The sequence below is a fragment of the Bombus pascuorum genome, chromosome 6 (genome assembly GCF_905332965.1).
Source record: "Bombus pascuorum chromosome 6, iyBomPasc1.1, whole genome shotgun sequence".
Classification (NCBI taxonomy): Eukaryota; Metazoa; Arthropoda; class Insecta; order Hymenoptera; family Apidae; genus Bombus; species Bombus pascuorum.
The window spans coordinates 16,545,238-16,567,118 of NC_083493.1; the positions used below are offsets into that span (position 1 = coordinate 16,545,238).

Sequence of the window (21,881 nt, forward strand, 5' to 3'; positions counted from 1 at the left end):
GCGGTTAGAGTTTCTGGTTTACGGGCCGCATGAGAGATCGCGTCGTGTCGAAAGTAGAGAAAACTGGGAAGAAAAGGAACGGCATGATCGTCCTAGTGATCGGTGAATTATACGTTTCAGCGGTCCAGGTAGCGGTAATTACCTTCATCCGAATAGCGAATATGGTAAGAGACGTTAGGGTTATGGGAGTCGATAGTTTGCTTTTACTTGATCGAATAGCATTTTTCGCTTGCGCGCTTGCATGCGTAACCACTAACCACCGGACCTCGACGATCATCGCCGAGTTTGTTCCACCCGCCGTGTTCCGGTCTACGGCGTCTGACCACGCGCGCCGATGGATCCGAGAATCGACAAGGGATATCGGCCAGGTTAGCCCAGAAGGTGCCGAAGAGATCGGTTTTTTCCCGTTACGTCGCTCAACCAACTGCGTGTTCTCGCGCCTGACCGACCACATCTTCTCTATATATATTTATGTATATGTGTGTATACGTACATATACATATATAATATATACACGCGACGGTGCAATAATTTCGCCGACTTCGCGATATCGTCGAGTGTCTGGATGAAAGGGTTCTCGAGGACGCGGCGACAAGGGTTCGCCGACACGTCGAAAGCCAGTAACTAACTAAGAGAGTGGTTTTTGCCCGTTCTTTGGTGTTGCCCGTGTCGCGCGGTGCGTCCAACGCGCGTCGACCTCGTCGCGGCTGCTCGAAGCAGTCTTCAGGACGGAATCGAGCGGCAGCTGACGCCACCGACGCCACCACCCCGAAGGAACCCACCCCCGTCCATTGATCCGAGCACCGGCACCCTGCACTCCGTGCAAATCTCATCCGGCAAGTCCGCCAGTGCAACGACGTCGATCGCCACGTACACGAACACGTCCACCGCTACGACCAGCCCGAGCCTCGGTTCATCCTCCAACGGGACACGGTCTTACGCGACTAGAGGCTGCTGCGTCGATTGTGCCGTCTGGAGTAATCACGGTACGATTTACACTCTCATTCTCTCTGTCTCTCTCTCTTCTCTCTCTTCTCTCTTTCTCTTCTCTCTCTCTCTCTTCCTCTCTCTCTTTCTCTCTCTCTCTGTCTCTCTCTCTATTTTCTCTATGAAAATGTGATCTCGTCTCCCATCGATCGATTGAAACGATACAACGATGGTATACGACAGGGTGTTAGTGGTAATAGTCGCCACGATTGTTCAGGCGTTTCTCGCAAGACCAAGGTAGCTGGAAACGAGGAATAAGTCGGTAGATTTACGCTACGTGGGTTTCGGTCAGAGTTGTGAACGGATGAGAAATCTGAATTATTAATTAAAAACATCGAGACTGGCTTCTCAGCCGATTCGAAACGAGAGGTGGACTTGTTAGAGGAATCTGAATACGCCGAGAGCAACGTGTACGCGTAGACGTTTATCGATGCAAAGTATCGTCTCGTAAAATTAGGAGAAACGGCCGAGAAATCGTGGCGATCGTTGCGTTACGACGCGCTTGAACCCTGTAGAAGTTCAGAGTCGATGGGATCGAGAGTTCGCGGGAATAATAAAAAAAACACGGTGTCGTCGGAACACACGACAGCCATAGATCGCGAGGACGGAGATTCGTCGGCGACGAGCGAGTATAGCGAGTCCGGCGGGTCAGGAGGTTCAGAAGGTTCGGGAGATTCAGGAGGTTCAGGAGGTTCAGGAGGTTCAGGAGGTTCGGGAGGTTCGGGAGATTCAGGAGGATCCGGTGGTTCCGGAGGGTCTAGTTGGAGCAACTCGGAGAAGGTCGGAGAACTTCGCGGAGGGTCGCTGAGGCAGGAGTTAACGGTAGTGTCTCGGTGCCGTGTTTGGGGTCGACGCGATCCGCCGGTCGCTAAATCGGCGCCGTCCAGTTTCCGGAAACGCGAGACCAGCGGCGGCGGTGGTGGCGGACAGTCGAGCAGCTCGACAACGTCCGCGAGTACCGGATTCGCGCGTAGCGTCGCCAACGGCCTCAAGCTCGCCCAAACCCAGGCGATCGCTGTCGCCGGCTTCCTCGCCGACGTCGACTCGCGACACGATCGGGCCTCTTACCACGGCAGAGGTGACTAATCCTCGACTAATACACGCGATCCACGCCTATCGCCAACGCTCCCATCTGTTTGCCCGCCTTCCAAACTCATTCGCTCGCCTCCCGACTGCCTTCCGCTCGATCCGGAACGAAACTCTGGCTCTTCGCTCGAGTTTTGCTTCCGATCGACGCCAACGTGCTTGTCACTTGCCATTTTTACCTACGTTAGTGCATGAACGACGTCGAATCAGCATCCACGTATTCGTTGCGCCTGTGTCGCAAGTGCGTCCGCTTAACCCTTTCGCCACCGAGTTTCTCTCCGTCTCGCGAAAAATCCTTTTCCCTCTACTATGCGCGATGGAAACGTCTCTGTGAATCGGATGTACGAGTAAATCGCTAAACGGATCGTTAAAGTAGGCGCGAAAGGGTTAACGACGATAGCACGTTATCGACGCTCCTCCGCATTGCTTCGTAGCAGCATGAACTGTCTCGTTGATCAGGCGACAATCGCATGCCGTTCGTACGCGTACGCGTCGATGGACGTTCGAGGAAGATGAGCAAAAGTTGCTGGAGATGGATGCTCGCTTTTTGAAACTTGTCTATTCGAACGAACGTAGCATCGGGCCGCGTGAACAACCGAACGTTGTCGCGTTAGTTGTTGCGTTAGTTTCTGCGTTAGTTGCTGCGTTAGCGGCCACCATAGCCGAACCATAGGTGTGAACGTATCGATGTTGGTCTAGTATGGCTCGTCAGCGACGGCCATCGGATTTAACTGCTAAACGAAACGCGGTCGTAATCCTTTGCTCGCACGCACGCGCGTCTCCGACTTTTGCACCCAAACAGTTTGCATTTTCTTCCCTACCCGATCATTGCACACCAACGATGCACCGACCATGCACCAACGATGCACCGACCATGCACCAACGATACACCAACGATGCACCAGCGATACACCAGCGACGCTGCAACACACAAACACGAAGATACACGCGGTCGTTGTATGGCGCGTGTATCGCACGACGAGATTCTCGCTCGGAGCATGCGTTCTGCCAAACAGTTTGAACGTGTAACCGTTTGCGATGTGATTCGCTTGTCGCGACTAACCACGCAACTGCTCGGTATGGCACGAATCGCTGTTGAGATCGTAGAGGCAGAGCGTACCGCGGCGAGCTTAATTCCTTGACGACTGTCCTCGTTCGTCAGTTTCCTGGGCCGGTGAGAGTAACGGAAGCATCGGCGCAGAGCGCCTGTCCCACAGCTTACCCGGCAGTCCTGCCGATCGGAAGCCGAACTTCGAGGTCATCGGAAGCGCGGAAAGCTTGGTTGGCCGGGTAAGCGTTACGCTTCAGTCACAGTGGTAACGTAGAATTATTTGAGTCGCCAGAGCTTCGATCCTCGACTTTTCGTAAGAACGATCAAACTCGCCGTATACGTGGTACGTACGTTGCTTGTTAACGTTCGACGTAACGGCGAGCGAAAGAAAGCGTGTCGCGTTTTTCAGCCGCGATAAAGAAAAATACGAGGAACCGTATGACTCAAATAATCTTCGTGACGTTGCTGCAAGTCAGCGGGCGATTACGCGTCTATCGACGCTACGAGATCTTTCGTTATCCGTAGGTTCTCGTGGAGCAAGGGCTAGGCAAATACTGCGACCCGGACTTTGTCAGATACACGTCGCGAGAGATGCAGGAAGCGCTGGACATGACGCGCGAGGAGATGGACCGGGCGGCGCATCAGCTTCTTCTGCAAGAGCGTCGTGGACAACCGCTGTCGTATCAGCTACAACAGGGCGCAGACCAGCAATGGACGCCGGCCTATCAGCCGATCCAGCAGAGCCAACAGGCGACAGGCATCGGGTACCAGCCGCTGCAGGAGCAACAACCGTCCGGCCCGCGACCGTATCGATCGTACTATCAAGGCAGAGGGCCAACGGCTGCCACTTCCGACCAATCGACGCAACAGCAACAACCGCCGCCGTCTTAGCGACGCCACGACCATCCCGTAGATCGTGTTCCCAACTCGTTCGTCTAGTCGAACGAGAACCACTCTCGTCCCAGGTATCGTCTATCGTTTCGCCGAAAATACGAGGCAGATCGAAACCTCTGTAGGTGGTGGTGGTGGTGGTGGTGGTGGTGGTGATGGAATTCGAAGTGGAACGAGAAGCGGAACGAGGAGCGAAACGAAACGAAACGATGAAGCACGTTTCGTCGATCGATACGTTGGTCGTCGTAGACGCGACGACTCTCCTCGATTCGTTTGGCAGCTTTCGCCGCGGAAACGAGGGTTCCGCGTTTCCGCCGTTGTAGGATTTGCGGCGTGAAGCGGGTCAAGAGACGTGGCGGGTGACTGTGGTAAAAAAAAAAAAGTGTGGCAAGAAAGCTTCCGACGCGGTCGAAAGAGGATCGGCCGACGCAAGCAATAAAGCAACGAGAGCAACGACCGATCGCGCGTCGATAGGAAAAGCACGTTCGGGGCTGGAACGCTGACCGCGAAAAGCGGCGGAAACGCTGCTTCCACATCGGGATAGCCAGGCTTCACGATCAGGCGACACGATCGCGAATCGAACAATTGGAAACGTTAGCGAAGACGATGTTGGCGACGAATAGAGCGCGCGATCCTCTCGATTCGAGCGAACGTGTCGCGTTTCGAGCTTCGTTGGTAGCGAAAAAACGAGACGGCGCGGAAACAGACGAGAAAAGAACTGGCGCGAAGCGAGACGCGACCGATTAAAATCCTTATTGCTCTCGTTCTTATCGTAAAACACTTATTCCTTCGATTACCGTTGTTTAGGATATAATTGAACTCATTATTGCTCTTCGTACGATGGATTACTAGATGAGATAACAAGTGCCTAAGTATCTGTAACTTCTTTCGGACCAGAGAAGACTTTTATCAACTTAGACAAAGTACTATTACCGCGAATTACGAAAACATGTTGCGAGTGTGTATGCTACGGTATTGTAACGATATATGTATATACGCATACATATATATCGTTATATATATTTTACACACGCACATACACACGTTCACGCACACGCCACACCACACGCATACACACGCACACGCATACATGTTAAAACATTACACACGTACACACACATAAAGTCATTGTTATTATTATTGCTATTATTATTATCATTATTACTATTATTATTATTATTATTACTATTATTATTATTATTATTATCATTACTATTATTACTACCATTATTATTCGTACGTACTTGTACATATACGTTGCGGGTATAATAATTGATGCGCGAGGATGAATGGCCGATAAACGCGACTGCCGCGACATTCGTTTGTACGTCGGAGGATGAACCGGTGTACGCGCACGATCCGTAAAGAACAACTTTAAATTGCTTTAAATACGCCGCGATCCCCAGGCAACAGCCGAACGATCGCCGGACGATCGAACGATGCTTCTATTTACACTTACGCACCGATCCCGATATTTCTACTTACGGTAGCACGCGACTCGAACGCAGCAGCCAGACTCGAGTTTCGTTTTCGCAGCTCGCTGTCACGTCTCGGTCCGCGTAATCTTCTCATTCCCGGCTCCCGATCGTTCAGATCTCCAAGTGTCCATAACTCACGCGTAACGTCTACAATTCTTGCGTACAACTCCATCCTCTGCTCCTCTCCTCTAAAATTCCCAATTTTTACGAATTACGTCCCAACGAAATTTCCAGCCGCGCGCGCATATCGTCGTAGGCGCATGCGCGTATCTACACACTGACGCGTGTGCGCGTGCTAGGGAGGGCCTGCCCGAACGGACAAACCGAAGCGCGTGTAATCGAATCGCCAATTTACGAACCTCGTGGCGAAACTTCTTCCACAGAACCGGTTCATTTGCTTTCGGCGATAAATCAACGCGCGAGTTGTTTTTTTTTACGATACCAGTCCCATAACGTTAGAAGCAACGCGTGCGACCATTGGAACGCATTATTTAAAAAATTAAAATTATTAATAAGGATCGTTTCTGTCGCACGAGCCTCTCGATTATTCGACGTTTTTCGTTTCCACTAATTATACAGCTGCCTCCGCAGATCTATCGGAGTACGCATAGTTGGCTATAGTCTACGTATTAATTAGGTATATGACGTGGTCAAGTAACGAATCGGTGAAGAGTGGCAGTCGTTCCCTTACACGCACAAAGTCATGCAACGACGTGTCGCGTAATCGTCGATCTTTCGTCCGATAGTTGGCCAAGCGATTATCGGCAAATTTCGCGTGCTCGCGTTCCTTGCGAAAACGCGATATCCGAAGCCAGGGGCAGGCGCTTGGACGACGAGCGTGAAGAGTATCGGATTCGATCGGAGGAAAGATTGGATATCGAGCAAAGAGATTGGGTCAGCATCCCACGTGTAATTATTATATCCGTGTTTTGATCCGAGTAACTCTCGACGTTCAGTCGTATTTTGTTTCGTTCGAGCATCGATGCGTATGAAAATACGTTCGATTACATTTGCGCGATTAATTCGCGAAACGAGCATACGGTTTTCTAGGTTGCTGGTTACAATAACGAGCACTTTCGGTTCGCAAAATATAATCGAATAATCGTATTTTGATACAAGAAACAACTCTAATCGGCTAACATCGATCTTGTGGTTCGTTAATAATCGCGCGAAATAAAATATTTCGATACGTGTGCGCCCATGTATTAAAAGCTACACGGATTAAAGCACGTGTATGTTAGTTACACGTTGAAAACCGCGACCTCTAGAACCGAGTAAACGAAACAAAAAAGGAAAGGAAGGAAAGTGGAAGACGTCCAATAGATACGTGGTTCTGCGGATATTCCACCGACTGATTACGCCATTTTGCGCATCGAAAATCCTATACGCGCCGAGAAATTTCCGATCAATATTTCGGATCCACTGTGCGTGTAGCTTGTTTATGAAAACGCCATAACGTAGCGAAAGTGTTTACCGACGCGCGACCGGGTACGTTCGATCCGGGAATCGACGCGAGAACTTGATTCGAAAACGATCGTGATGCAACTTGGAATACTTCATCGTGAACGCTCGGTACGTAGATCGTGCGAAGCGATGTCACGGATTTTTAATCGAAGACAAAAGTACGATCAGAATCCACCGTTCTTCGTTTGAATGCATCCTCGAGAAGATTAAAGCAGAAAAGCGTGGCGGATGTGGTTGTCGAGAACGTATCGGAATCATCGAGGAAGCCCGAAACGATCAACGTCGTTCGATCTCTCGTGTACCTTGAAATGACTTCGACAATAATCTTCATCGATGATATTTCTCAGAACCACGTTCTCTGGAACTCCTCTCGACGCCATTTCGATTCTAAGCGTTCTACCTTCGACTCGTCGCAAACGCGTTACCCACTTTATCGCGCTTTACGTTTCTCCGTGTTGCGTTTCTTTTCCGCTCGTCCGATTCGAAAAACAGAAACCATCTCCTTTCTTCTTATATCTTTCGTTCGTTTACGTTCGTTTATTAGATGTCGATATTTACGGCCGATCTTTTTACGTATATGTATAGTAAATGGTATTGTATATTCATGTACGCATTCGAGTAAGACATAAGAATACGTTCGAAGAGCCGCGGCCGACGCGAGCCCTTCGTCGACAAGGGAACCAAAGAAAACTAAAACGATATTTAAAATGAAACAAGCAAACAAACAAACAAACCGAAGGACACGTCTTTGGACATTTTCTTAGGAGTACGATAATATAGTAGGTACGTGGTGTGTGTGAGGAGCCGAGACAAGTCGGTGTAATAACGCGCGCGGCTTCGTCCAATCGGTAATAAAGAGCGAGGGAATAAAAGAGAGCAATTTCCGTGTGTATCAGATCGAGAAAAATCGAACAGACGGTAAAAACGGATATAGAAGATCTCGAATATTCGTACGAAGCGACATCTGCCACGATGAGTCGCGCACGATATTACTAATCGTCCTAAGGATGCTACTCGCGTTATATATAGTCGACCTTTCGTATTCGTTTTTTCCAGCGTCTTTTTAACAATTATGTATTTGTCTATAGCGATCTTTTTATACTGTTGTAAAGTGGCGTTTACACCGATCCGTAGAATATACGCGTAGAAGAAAAAAATTCTTACCTTTAAATCGTAATGTCGGATTAATAGCGGCGCGCGATAACCCGTTGTCGCTTAAGTGTTTGATAGACGCGTTTAGGAAGACCAACGTTTTCTATGTTACGAGACTGACGATCATTGAAGCGTATGACGTATGTATATACTATACACTATATACTGAACGAGAGGCAAGCGACGCGAAACTCGCGGGAAACCAGTCCTTTAAATGCCTTCCTCTTCGGTCTCGCTAGCCTTTGCGGCCCAGTGAACCCAACTTACTCGTTCATCGTGCCACTACTAAACACTTTACATGCACCATACACAACCGGTATTGACCATCTTTTATGATCGAAACGGTCAGCGATCGGATAAAACGTTCGACGCGCAAGATTCGCGTTTCTAACGGCGCAAGTACGATCGCTCGTCATTCAACACCTAAGTAAATACTTACTTACGATCGCTTCGCTGTCGAAAAATCCAATCCGTGTAACGAACCGTGTATCCAACGGTTGCAATTAGAATCATATTTTACTGTCCTAGCTCGTTAGTGTACACCGAAGAATCGAATAACCGAAATTGAGAAGAAACCCAAGATAAAATAAACAATCGATCGAGCTTTCCAGAAGATCGAATCTTGCACTTCGACGCGTTTTTACCCGTGCTACCGATCTCGTGGCACAGCTTTGGCACTCACACACGCTACTTGCACCGTTTATTTTTACTAAGACGTTCTTATATCGGCACGGTAACGAACGATGCTCGCGTAAACTTATCATCGGTTTTTAGGAAACACACTCGACGCACGTTGACAAAGACGCTTCGATCATCGATGTTCGATAACGAAGGATGACGTGATTTCTCCCTCGTTTTGTTTGTCTACATCCGTTACGTAATAACATTCTTTAAATGTCAACTGGCGAATTTCTCTGTTTTAATTTTCAAAAGTTTACGCTTCAAAACTCACATTTATAAATTTTATTCAAATGTATATCGGTTAAGTGGAATCTTTCAATGCTAGTTATGTCGAAAACGTGACTAGATGTTTCGATTGCGCCAAACGTCATTCGATTCTCAGATCGATTCCCCGTTACTACTTGGTTTCACTTGTTTTTCTTATTTAACGACTATTATTATTAGAAGTAACGATCTTGAGAAGCAAACATTCGGAACTCTGTAAATCAGATGACGATCTACGAACTATCGGTAACCGGTTATACGAATAATACAGTTGCATTACGATACACAAATAATACGCATAATACGATTAAATATGGTTTAACGACTAATGCGATGATAAAGTTCACAATACCAAAAATAAGGTAAAATTTAATGAAATACATCATGCAAATTTATGTGGCTAACTCTATCTAGCTAAGTTTAACCATCTTCGATTCGATCGTTTCTCTTTGTTGCTTAGTTCATAAGTATATCTTCTGTAACGGTATTATTTGTATGTTCCGATGTTAGAACCGATAGGATCGTAACTTTTACATTTTCCGAAGCTCTGTTCGCAAACGTTCAAGTCGAGGAAACATGCTCCTATGCCAGATCTGGTGACCTATGTATCTCGCTGAAAAAAAAAGAAAAAAAGAAACGGGTAGGAACTAATACTTGCGCATTTGTGACTCTCGTTAGTCCATTAGGAATTTTACAGAGTTAAGACCCACAACCTTAAGATGCACAACCAACAGACGCGCACACGATAATACTGCCGTTTTTCTTTTTCCATTTTGGCTCCTTTTCCGCTTCCTACTCGTGTCAAGAAACGTTCCTCTTTTACACCTATTTCCGTAAACAGTCCTCGATGATTTGTAGCGCACGATGAACAAAGACATCGTTTAAAAAAAAAATGATTTTCCATTTCACCGTCGGAACAAAACCATATAAATTACACGCAATGGCGGAGCATAGTTTGGAAACATATGTTGATTTTTATCGCACGCTACAAAACTGTCCGTGTCTTCGAAAAAAGTAAAAGAAAAAAAAAAAGAAAAAAGAGAAATGGAAAGGGGAGAAAAAAATACATGGTGCAACTCGAAACGGGAATCCAAGTTTCTTTTTGCACCAGTGACACTTATAGGAAAAGAAATGCGACACTTGCGTTTGCGAGAAGCTAGACAACGCAACTTATTTGTCATACGAATGAGTAAAAATGAAGAAACAAGCGTCTCCGTGATCGTAAAGAATCATCGGTCACTCTGCGTTTACATTTCTTTCGAAGAAAGTGTCGAAAGGCACGTAACCAAGCAAGTTAAGAATCCGAAACTCACTTAGCCACTAGGCTTACGCTTTACGGTATTCATATTTTTTTTCTCTATTCTTCAAACACGCGAAGATTTATCTACGATGAACCTCTACGCTCGATACTTTGCTTCGTTTACTCGAAACAAATCGACCCTTTCGTCCAATGTGATTTCCAAGATAATTAACTGAGATTTTAAACCGGTTTTGGGTAAAGCGAAATGTTGAGCGCAGATGCATTCGAATGCTAAATACGTGCATGTGGTTCCGACATTGTGTAAACGAGACTGGCGAGAACGACGAAGGAACTGCATGGACAGTATTCGCTGCATAGAAAGGAACTAACACAAACAATTGTTGTTGTTAATGTTGTCAAAAAATGTGTCAAATTAAAAATATAAGAATTTCAAACATCCCATGTTCTAGTTCTGTGTTCGAATGGAGATCGAGGAAACACGCGTTTTCGAAATATTGATCGTCTTTATTTATAAAGTATGTATGCTTCGACCTAAACGACGATTGCTTTCTAGTATTATATTTTACATTACTTACAAGACATTTCGATCGCACGATTGCAAAAGAATTGTTATATCAAAAGAAAAAAAAAGAAAAAAAAGAAAAGATTGATTTTCGGGAGCGTCAATTCGAACCTTGGGACCACGATTTTCCATGCAGTTAACGATTGCGATTAATGTAGTCACTAGGTGCAGTAATTGCTTTCTTGCGTATAAGTAGCAGAAAATTCCTAGAACCGTTGCAAACTGTGCATGTACAAATTAAACCAAGGCACAAGTATATACAACAGCCGACGTTCGGTAAAAGCTAACATTCATTCTTCTTCCAAACTCAATTATGAATTTGTTTGTAATTTAATAAGTTAAAAACAATTTTCATGTTAAGGAAAGACTAATATTATTTCATCACTTGTGCCGCTTTTTTCGCTTTGACGAGTTCGACCAGCTCCTGCAAACAATCGAAATATAGAAATTTAGAAATATAGAAAAACAATAAATTTGCAAATATATCTTTTTCGAAACGTACCTTATACCTCCTCATGCATTCTTTTTTCGTCCTAGTTGGGATACATGCTGCTATCTGATCCCATCTATCAGGCACGCTTGTAGGGTAAGTCTTCAACGCTTGTTCCAGCAGTTTTTGTTCCGCTGGAGTCCAAGGCTGTGGCTCTTTCTTAGAATCTTTTTGTTCGGAACTAACACCGTTAGAAACAGGATGATCCAGGCGTTCGGTAACAGCTGGCATTCGGTCCTCAACCGATTCCTTGGTTTTCTTCTCGGCAATAAAATTATCGTAAGCTTTCTTATTTGCTTGCTCCTTTAAACTAGATCTACTGAAATCAGTCGATTGCAAATCTTTAGCCTTCGCAAGAACTTCCTTTGCATCGCGTGTAACACCAGTGGAGGAAGTACTATGTTGATTGATAAAATTTGCTACTACCTCCCAACGTTGATTCGTTCCTGCTGGGAACAAATTTACAGCTTTTATCAGAAGCTGTAAATCATTTTCACTCCACGGAGCGGTGTAAGATTTTACTTGCTTTTCCGGTGTATTTCGCATATCACTAGAGATAACACCGGCTCTACGTTCCGCTTCTATTTTTTTCTCAGTTTCTTCCATGATACTGAGAAAGGCAGTTCTGCCGTCACTCTGTAATTTTTTCATCGCCTCCTCCAATTGAACCAGTTTAAAAAGTTCACAAATTTTTTCAACGCTTTCCATGTGTCTAATAATTTCCTCTAAGTCTTGAGCAAAGTAATTATTGGCTTTACAGAAATCTCTCAATGCCTTTCTTTCCTTACGAAGCGCCTTCTTCTGTGCTTCTCTTTCTTGTTTAAGCGCATCTAATTTTGCTTTTTCTTCAATCTCCCGTTTTTCTCTTTCTAATCTTTCCTTTTCTGCCGCGTCTCTCGCTATTCTCTCTTCTTCTTGCTGTCTCTCTTTTGCAGCTTTTTGTTTTGCTTTTTTCGCTGCTGTCTTTTTATCCTTATCTTCTTGCTGGAACTTTTTTATCCTGGGGTCTATATTGTAAGCCATATCGACCAACGTACGTATACGTGCCATTTCCTCCTTCTTCCGTTTCGCTCGTGTTGCTTTGTTCTTTTTCTCGATCCACTTACGCATATCTCGACTAGGATAATAATTACATCAGATTATAAATATGTCGGAAGGTAAAGAAATAGAGAAAAAATTTAATCTTGGTATACTTACTCTTGGCCGCTTTCTTTGTCTTCCTCATCTAAATAAGAATATTCGCGCCACGAATCAAAGTCATACCAAAACGAATAAAATTTTTCTACTTTATCCCTAGGTGTATCTGATCCACCTAGACGCGGTACCGGTTTCTTCGTAGACCATCTAGCATTCTCTTTGAACGCTTTACCCATTAGCAGGTAAAAGTTACTTTTACAGTCTTTTTCATCAGGTAAGTCGTCGCTAAAATACGGGTCCACACTGTCGTAACTTCGCCGCTTCGTAGGGTTTCCCAAGATCTCCCAGGCCCTTGTTATGCAGGTGAAATAATCGTCATCTGGCCGGATTTCTTCGCCCATAGCCTTCCGCTTATCGGGATGATGTTTGAGAATTTTCTGCTTATCTGTAATTCATACATCAAATACTCCTCAACCGGGTTAATCATTGTATTAAGCACGACAGTGAACGATATAACACCTACATTCCTTTACAGAGTATACTTTGAACTTTCTTTACGTACAAGCCCTTTTTATAATATCTTCGGTTGCTTTGTGTCTAAGCTTTTTCAAGCCTAACACCGCATAATGGTCTTGATCTTTCCATTCCTTTGGGTCCAACGACCTAAGATACTCCAAGTCATCTTCAAATTGGTACTGTGAAAGATCTTCTTCATCGGATGATTCGTCGGATATCCTGGCAGGCATAAGGCTGCGATGAAACTGAGCTGCCCATGCTTGTGCGGTGGAATATAGGACTAAGGGACCCGCTGTACATGTTTCCATGGATGAATCTATAAATTATATTTTGCAGTTGTTAAATCTGTTACTTCTTCGCTCTATTCAAACTTAAAAGTTGAAAGACTTTTCATTTAACCTATATGTGAAAATAAATTATACTTTTCGACCACATGGTATATATATAAGGGGAGCAAAATATTCATAATTTAATTATTCCAAACAGCATCATCGTTACATCTAAAATATTTCTAATCATTCATAAGCTATAGAACTTATTGGTGTACATACAGTGTGAACATTAGAGGGAATTTCTTTAAAATTCTGCAATGCCTTTATGTGCCCCTTGAAACGATCGTATTTCGAGAAATCTAACCTCACATGGTCGATGTCAAAAGGCGAATATTAACAAAACTGCTGAAACTTACCGGATACTGTGTTTAAATTAGTTGAATTGTCGTCATTTATATCGGTCCTCATCGTTAATCGTTGATAGGATATTAACTTTTACAAACGAATTACTGGAGGAACCTCAACGAAAACATAAACGAATGGACTATCGTAGTACGGACATCTTAATACGAAACGACCACGTTATTTGGCGCTCCACTGGTACGTTAGAATAAATAACGACTATCCAATCTGAAAACATCGACCACGTACAAATACTCATATGTAACTATACTATCTTTATGTTTATTATAGTACATACTATTATTGTACTATTAGTATATAATGCAATTATTGTACTTTTAAGAAATATTATGTAATTCAAGGTTATCTGATTGTACATACATATGTATATACACGTATAGATTAGAAATAACTTAACACGAGTAACTAGATCGTGAAATAGTTTAATGTTTATTTTAAATATATTTGTGAAAATATCATACATATTGTATGAAGAAATACTCTTGTAAATATTCAAAAATACAAATATTTTAATCATATTTGTTGGGATCGTACTTTGGACGGAAATAACATTTTTGGATCAATCATTTTTGTTGGGAAGACTAGGGGTATTTGTTATTTTTCTTTCTCGTTTTACAACGGTTGGCACAAACACCGCTCTTTTTCGCCGCGCTCTAAAACATACTATACATATGTGTAAATATATATAATATATATATATATATATATAAACTTCAATAAAACATTTTTTTGTTGAAACGATAAGAAAACATTAAAAATTCAACAAATGTTTATACATTTTAAGAAGCGATGTCATTGCGAAGTACGTGCAAATTAAAAATTATAAATGTTAGTTGGAAATAAATTAAAGCCCGCGAACTACAAAGTAGCTGCAGTTAAATGTACGAAATAGGTCGAAATAGGTTGAACGAGCAGTATGCAATTATCACCAATTATTTCGAACACATAATTAATCTCGACATCAACATTTGACAATACCAGAACGGAAGATCGTTTAATTATCTACTGATGACCAGGTGATGACAAACGTCTCTGTGATTGATATGGATTTTGCAGTAAGCGTGGCGAGCATTCGATTACTCGCAATAGTAGCGCATCTATATAATCTTCCAAGTCGTTTAGACGTTTCTTCTTATCTGTTACCTCCGCTTGCAGCTGTAGCGTCAATTCGATGAGATCCTGTATTGAACAAATTTAATCGTCGCATATTATTCTGATCTCTTTTTTATAATTTAAAAACTGGCGATTTACAATAATAATAATGATAATAATAATGGTAATACCACAGCGTATTTACCTCTCTCGATTTCCCTTCGAATTGTGCGAGAATTTCATGCGGTAAGTGGCTTTTTACCGACGCTGTAGTTTTAATCGCATCTTCACCTCCGATGATAATTCTCTCCCCGGATAAATTATTATCGTCATTAAAGTCTTTAAATTTATTCTCTTTCTCTTTCTTCTTGTCTTTCCTCGATTGCTTTTCATCTTTAGGACTCCAACAACTGTACTTATCTTCTTTCTTCTCTTTGAGTTTCTCTTCTTTTACGTTCTTCTCTTTAGTCGATGCAAACTTATCTTCGAGTTTGTTCTTTGCTAGCAGTATCTCACGCGGTGCAGGGCTTGGAATCTCTGGAAGTTCTTGACGTTTCAAAGTCGAAGAAGGTGAATTTATGGGTGATGATTCGCGATATTCATCCTTTGGTTCGTCTATCACAATTTTCGGACTTGCCTTGCTATCCCATCTAAATATATCAACGGCGTATTAATACAATCGTTTCCATTCAGATTGACATTTCACACGGTAAGAACAATTTTATTCACCTTTTAACATTGTTATTAACTTGTTTGCCGTAAAGCTTCAAACCCCATTCATCTTCTTTGATATTGTCCACTTTGGATAAGGAGGTAGTGGAAGCGCTCATGGAGAATCGTGGTGGTTTGTTGGGTGCTGCGTTCGTTGGCGCTGGTGGAACATGATGTGCCTCGAAATTGTTACTGGAGGAGTTACTCGAAGCGATCGAAGCTACACTGTTACTGTTGGCGACAACCGGAGCGTTTAAAGACGATGCCGAGCTCTTGTGAGACAAATCGTCAAACTGAAATACACAGTTGTAACTGTGAATTATTATACAAGAAATTTAAATAACAACAAATCGATAGATTCCATAGTTACCGTAAATTCGTCCTCGTCCTCGCTAATAACACCAGGATCAGCTTCTCCAGGTTCTTGTCTCGTAGTGCGGAACTTGCGCTCGTCTTTTTCGTTCAGGTCATCTCCTTTGTCCAAATTATGCTTGCTCTTTCCTTTCACGCGATTCCCGATCGATTTGGCTAATTTTTTCAAACCTTTACGCTTCTCGAAGCTGCCTATACTGAGTAAACTTCCACCTATCGAATGAGCAGCCGTGGATAATTGTCCAAGGGAACTTTTGTGACGTTCCTTGTGGCTCAAATCGGTCAAACTACCAGCTTTCACGATGAAACCTATCTTCACTTCAAGTTCTCCTCTCTCCTTCGTATTTTCCTTGCCTGGTTTACTCCCAAGAGTGTACCTACGCATAATTAGAAACTTTTTAGACAAAATCTTACTTTTCGTAATTCTCGTGTAACTTTATCAACGTTCTCAGCGTTTCCTTTACCCCGTGTCATAAATAGATCAAAGATGTTCATGTAAGGATGCAAAATGGTTATGTAATATGAAACAACGTACCATCTATTCTTTGGTCTCTCGTAAACATCGAAACTGGAGAGAGGTATGCTGATAGTGCCGAGGAATTCGTCGACACCCAAGAAGTTGCGATGAAGGGCTGTAAGGATAATCTCTGCGGTGTTCCCTTGTTCCGGTATGAGTAGCTCGCATTCTTCGTGCCATTCCACATCCTTCGACGCTTTCTCCTTCACAGACGTTTGGTATTTTTCCTTGCCAAGCGCGATCGTCACGAAACAATCGTTGGTCTCTGCGTTGTTAGATCGAAGCGTTTAACGTGGGTGGAGACGGTTAACCGCAAGGTTAGGATTAACAAGCCGCGCGACGAATATTAAAAATGTCGCACAGGCCACGTTTATTGTCTACTTATTGACCGTATAAATTACATTCGCGATATTCTCTTCTCCTGTCCAGACAGACAGCCCTAATCGTTCTTTTATTTATATTTAATTTGTCGAACGTGACGTTACTCGCGAGACGACCTAATATTAAATACCTTTGAAATTGTAGTCGTTTCAGCCGCTTTTTTACGTCATATATGTCAGATTGCGTAGGAAAACGTAACAATTCGTTGATGTCAGTACCTTTTTTCTTTTTTTATTGAAGCGTATCTAGTTTCAAAACAATGGAAGACGAAATTTTACCGGTGTTTCGTCATTGTGCTATATTCGAATCGAATTTCGCGAACCATGCAAAACCGTTTAAGCTGCACAACATATGTATAAAGCAACGTACAAAGGCTCGATAATCTTAACCTCTTAACTCAGGAAATCTCAGATTACCGGGACTTCCTCCTTACTTGCACTCCGTGTATAGAAACTGTAATCGTGCAACCAAATATATTCGCTTGCTTTATATATTTACAACCTTCTAAAAACTTGCAATCTCTCCTAAAAAATGTAAAACACCATTGAAAATATTCATGTATTCACCTATACAAATATCGTAGCCTAGTTACACGCTGTATATCCATACGAGTATAGTCTACTCTAGTTACGTGCATTTTGTCTATATACAGATATTGTACAGCTAAAATAAGAAAATTCAAATGCTTAAGATAATGCGTATTATAACATTTCACTAATAATATTCGTTCAATTTGTGCAACGGCCATTCGATGTATCGTATGAAATTTGTACCATTGTTGTCGTAACGATCGATCAGGATACTCACTGTGTTTTCCTTTGGTTAATAAGTTCTTCGCTCTCTGAACTGCAAACAAAGAAAAGATTTTGTTAAAGGTTAGAAAAAAGGGAAAAGCGACGAATGATTTATTCCTGGATGACACAAAATTGTATTATGTTTCGGGTGTTCGAATAAACATACTAAATGCTAAAATTTCACAACCTTTTGTCCGCGGAAGTATTTGTGTACTCAAAAATACGATACAGAGAAAGAGGCGTAGCTATGGATAAATCAGCCGCATATTTTATTATGCGCGATAAAACGTCGTGGCATCTGGCCAGAGTACAGAGCCATCGTTAGAATATCGGAGATAATATGCATTTTGTAAAAACGCATCATAACTGACGAGCATAACATAGCTTCCTATCACGGTAAAAGCGTGAACGTATCGCTTCCCTATTGTTCCATTATTCTATTGCATTCTTACCGCGAAATCTTGCTTTTATCGCATCGCTATTCCGCTATTTTTGACTATCCCGCGCTACGTACTTCTTTTTATGGAGGATATGTACAACGTCGGAAATAAATTCTATGCCCGATACGTATATCGTAACGCTGGCACGTAAACTTACGTTTGATATATCTTCTTCTTTTGGTTGTGCGCACCGTGTGGAAATTTCGAATTTTTATGCAATTCTATATTTTAATGTACGTACGTGAGCAAAGACGGCTAGGTGAGACAGCAAGTAAAAGGGAGCTATATAAAAATTTGTTTCTACGTAAACATAGATATAAATTATAGATGAAGATAAAAATACATGAAATGTCTGAAGTAAAGTTCATATTTTAATGTTTAGCGCCGCTTGCGTTAGGAATAGAAATAACTTTCTATACAGATTCTATTGCTTTAGTTTTTTTTTTTTTTTTTTTTTTTTTAATATTATACCAACTTATTGAATTACAATCTATTAGGGACTTGTTTCTACATTGAAACTCAGTACAGAATTTGTTTTAAACATTCCGTTTTCGTAGTTATTACGCACTGTACCAAACTGTTAATTAATGCAAACGCTTTATTTTATATATTTTATGTACTTTTGCATATCACGCGTGTTCTGTGCATTTTTACAATTTCAAATTTCCCGCAAGTGCATAAACATTCACAGTCTAATTGTATATTTTAAATAATGGTCTACTCTGGCAATGGTTTACAAAAATAAATATTAACGTTTAGAGAGAATTTCAGCTTCGAGCCTGCTATAATAATATTTGCTTTGTACCCTAGTCACGAGACAACGATGCATGAAATGCACTCGATGACTAGAATTCTTTCTACAATCGCATAAAATGTATCGTTTTCCTCGATTTCTCGCCGAACAAAGCCAATTGGATGGGAAAATCAACTCTCTCGCTGCATGCTTCCACGACTCGATTAGACGAAGCGAAGCGTTCGTTACAGCAGCAGCCAAATACCGTTTACTCGGAAAGGAACATTCTTAACGGTTCGAGATCACAGCTAATTAAGTTGGTATACTTCTTTTTTCTACGAGTAAAAAATTCCGCAACGATTCATCGCACGGCATAGGGCAAATCCTTAAATTGACAGTTGAAAATATCTTTTTATCTTTGTAAATAAAGGAGATAAAGCTCTTCGTTAACTGTTTTTTAGAAGTTACGATTATCTGCTATGATAAAGTAGAAAGTATAACTTAAAATGTCGCTTACGTTAGATAAAGGAAAATGAGGAGTCAGGATAGAAAACTAAAGGGCACTTAAGGATATAACTACGATCCTGGAAAGAGGACTCGAATATAAGAATAAGAAGGGGGAACATCATCAGCTGCTCCTACATATGCTTTCACACTCTACCTATTTTGCATCGAAACGAAAGTATTAAAATGCTTGTCAACTCGCATATAAATGTTCTATACGTTAAAATTGATAAGAGAAGCAATGCCGTTAAACGTTCAAACGAAATCACGTTGAAAATATAGTCTAATATCAATAATGATATTTTATCGAATTAGTCGCACTTATCGTGCTAATTTCCCGAATTTTAACAAACAAAATAAGCCGAACAGTTTTCAGAAGTTGACTCATCGTATGTTTAAGCCATGGATAGTCGCGCGCGGTTTAAATATGTACATCGTCCTTAATTTGGCACGATTCGGAGACGTCGCAAAATCGTGGTAGACGATTTTCATACGAGACGTCCGTCTAAAGTCTAGAGTGAAAATATTTACATCCACCAAGGAACTGGAATGCGCAAGTTCGTGCATATATGTGATAAAATATGCAAGTGCATATATAAGATTATTATCTTTTCGATTGGAGCAGCGTTCGTGTTTTTAAGGTATTCGAGTTTTCACCGTCTCTTCCCAATCTGTCTATCGCGTTACGCGACGCTGCACTCGAATGCGATGAAAATTTTCTTCGACATTCGCTTTTGCCAACGTTTGCGATGGCACACGTTGGCCAAGAAAAATTACACCGTCGCAACACGATCCGCATTAACCATTTAAAAATACCGTGACAATTGAGGTCGCTTGAGTAAGACATGCGTCGTTGACTATAAAGATATACATTGGTAGACGACAGCACGAGAAACACCTAGTAGTAGAGTCCCGGTAAATAAATTTCTGGAACGTATTAACGAGATTGCAAGGTTTCGATTGCCTACATTCGACGAAGGATACCTACGTAACCTAGCCTACGTGTAAACGGTAATTGGTTTACGGTACATCTGTTTCGATACGAACCACCTGCCGCACAAATAACCTTCTTATCCGCTACGTCAAGGAATTTGCTTCCAGGTTCGTATGCACTTACCTGTCACTTGAACGTGCGTCGGACTCCACATTTTGTTCGATTCGGTTACAGCGTACGATTACGATAATTCATCTGTTGTTCCTCCTACCGAGAAACCGATCTACGTATCTATCACTATCCTAATGCCGGCTACTGGCATTACGCGTTTTCGTTTGCACAACCGTAGGCGTTACAGAAACAAACCACGTCAACAACAAACTAACCGCGTCCCAATGTATCAACGACAACTATACTTGACTACTGTTCGAACAACCGCTACGTCTGCCTCGCGCATCGCGCACCATTACGGTAACCATCGCGCATCCAGTTTCGCGCATCCACTACGCTCGTGCTTCAGGCTCATACGATGCATTTCAATAGCCCTGCACCATAATAAATATAGCCGATTACTTATCGCTAGTTGAACTCGAAAACAAATAGAAAATTAATTTCTTTGAGAAATTATTTATATTAAATATTGTCTACAAAGCAAAGCGAAGAATATAGTATTGTCCAAAATTGATATAGATTTTGAATGCTTTCCTGCTATGAGCTATTAATTTTAACAATAAATAAATTTTCTCAGCGAGTAAGCTATTCCATTCATCCTGTATATGTTGGATAGCGAAATTATTCTGTCTACGGTTCCATACTAAAAGAAAACATATAACATACGCGTATTCAACAAAAGTATGGAGTTGGTAGAGAACAGAAGAACAATATATGTCCATGCATCGTACAATCATCGCGATTAGTCATCGGCAAAATACGAAGATACAGAGGCAGACATTAGACATCTGAATATGCAAACATATGTACAGTACTGTAACAATGCTGTAACGATGAATAAGTAAACGGTATACGTGCTTCTAATTAAACAGTCATGATGTTTATACTATCCTGACAAAACTAATATCTTTTTATGCTTAAATAATTAGATGGTTCGCGTATCGACGAAGATAAAATAGTTTTACGTTTAAATTATACAGGTAAGTCCCTTGTAGAAGATAAAGAGGGTATTTTTGGGAAAAGATATTCTACTTGAGTAATTAATGCGTCAAGTATTCGGAAAATTCTTTATTGTAGATCGAATCGCTTCACGCCCACTTTATCACCGATTTGTCACCGTTATGTTATCGCGTGATTTACCTTCTTTTATCGTCATTCACGATACACATATGTATTTTATTTGTTAGATTGAAATTAAGGCGATTGTTCCTTTATATTATGTTCACGAATTCCAAGTTATTTACTATTGATAATTACTGTAGTAGCGATTTATTCATTGACTTTGAACATCCAATACTGTATTTAAATAAAAATAAATTCTATAACTTATAATTTATATTTTATACGTGCAAATTCTAATTTAAAAAGAATCTCATACATCACGTATGTATGTTCGTAACGTGCCGAAGCATATCGCGTCACGAACTTTTATCTCTTTGAGATTAAACTAAAATGCTGAAATGCAAAAATTAAGAAAGATATTTTTTGTGACCACTAAAATGTGGATCCGTTTACTT

General features: G+C 41.9%; 3 protein-coding genes across 21 annotated transcripts in view; 1 reads left to right on the forward strand and 2 right to left on the reverse strand.

Annotated features, from left to right (window-relative positions):
* LOC132908261 (muscle calcium channel subunit alpha-1) overlaps window positions 1–10,756 on the forward strand; it is a 75,123-nt gene extending 64,367 nt beyond the window's left edge. For 5 of the 18 annotated variants that reach the window (XM_060962099.1, XM_060962105.1, XM_060962106.1 and 2 more), the window contains 4 exons: window positions 658–986; window positions 1,577–2,065; window positions 3,236–3,363; window positions 3,650–4,158. In XM_060962099.1, the coding sequence (XP_060818082.1) occupies window positions 658–986; window positions 1,577–2,065; window positions 3,236–3,363; window positions 3,650–4,015 (1,312 nt within the window). In that variant the 3' untranslated portion in view covers window positions 4,016–4,158. Of the gene's footprint in view, window positions 1–120; window positions 165–657; window positions 987–1,576; window positions 2,066–3,235; window positions 3,364–3,649 lie in introns of those variants that run through there. The other 13 variants (XM_060962104.1, XM_060962107.1, XM_060962112.1 and 10 more) reach the window with 11 other exon arrangements.
* A 42-nt stretch (window positions 10,757–10,798) lies between these two features.
* Window positions 10,799–13,887, reverse strand: LOC132908274 (dnaJ homolog subfamily C member 2). Of its 2 annotated transcripts, XM_060962151.1 has the most exons (5): window positions 13,709–13,887; window positions 13,067–13,336; window positions 12,565–12,949; window positions 11,380–12,484; window positions 10,799–11,301 (listed from the first exon to the last, which is right to left on the reverse strand). In XM_060962151.1, the coding sequence occupies exons 1-5, from the start codon at window positions 13,758–13,760 to the stop codon at window positions 11,251–11,253; spliced, it is 1,863 nt and encodes a 620-aa protein (XP_060818134.1). In that variant the 5' UTR covers window positions 13,761–13,887; the 3' UTR covers window positions 10,799–11,250. The 2 variants fall into 2 exon arrangements, with proteins under 2 accessions (XP_060818134.1, XP_060818135.1); XM_060962152.1 differs by lacking the exon at window positions 13,709–13,887 and having other exon boundaries at window positions 13,028–13,209.
* A 234-nt stretch (window positions 13,888–14,121) lies between these two features.
* Window positions 14,122–20,678, reverse strand: LOC132908275 (rab11 family-interacting protein 2). The gene is made up of 7 exons (XM_060962153.1): window positions 20,377–20,678; window positions 17,596–17,634; window positions 16,426–16,672; window positions 15,889–16,267; window positions 15,537–15,811; window positions 15,013–15,457; window positions 14,122–14,894 (listed from the first exon to the last, which is right to left on the reverse strand). Exons 1-7 carry the CDS (start codon window positions 20,405–20,407, stop codon window positions 14,718–14,720), a joined length of 1,593 nt encoding a protein of 530 aa, XP_060818136.1. The 5' UTR covers window positions 20,408–20,678; the 3' UTR covers window positions 14,122–14,717.
* Between the last annotated feature and the right edge of the window lie 1,203 nt (window positions 20,679–21,881).

Excerpts from the sequence above, each read along its gene's own strand:
- LOC132908274 (XM_060962151.1), bottom strand. The coding sequence starts at position 13,760 with ATGAGGACCGATATAAATGACGACAATTCAACTAATTTAAACACAGTA. Across the intron at positions 12,485-12,564 it reads GACAAAGAAAGCGGCCAAGA|TCGAGATATGCGTAAGTGGA; the intron begins GTAAGTATACCA and ends TTATTATCCTAG. Across the intron at positions 11,302-11,379 it reads AATGCATGAGGAGGTATAAG|GAGCTGGTCGAACTCGTCAA; the intron begins GTACGTTTCGAA and ends GATTGTTTGCAG.
- LOC132908275 (XM_060962153.1), bottom strand. The coding sequence starts at position 20,407 with ATGTGGAGTCCGACGCACGTTCAAGTGACAG. Across the intron at positions 16,673-17,595 it reads ATTAACCAAAGGAAAACACA|AGACCAACGATTGTTTCGTG; the intron begins GTGAGTATCCTG and ends CTAACAACGCAG. Across the intron at positions 14,895-15,012 it reads TCGAAGGGAAATCGAGAGAG|GATCTCATCGAATTGACGCT; the intron begins GTAAATACGCTG and ends TGTTCAATACAG.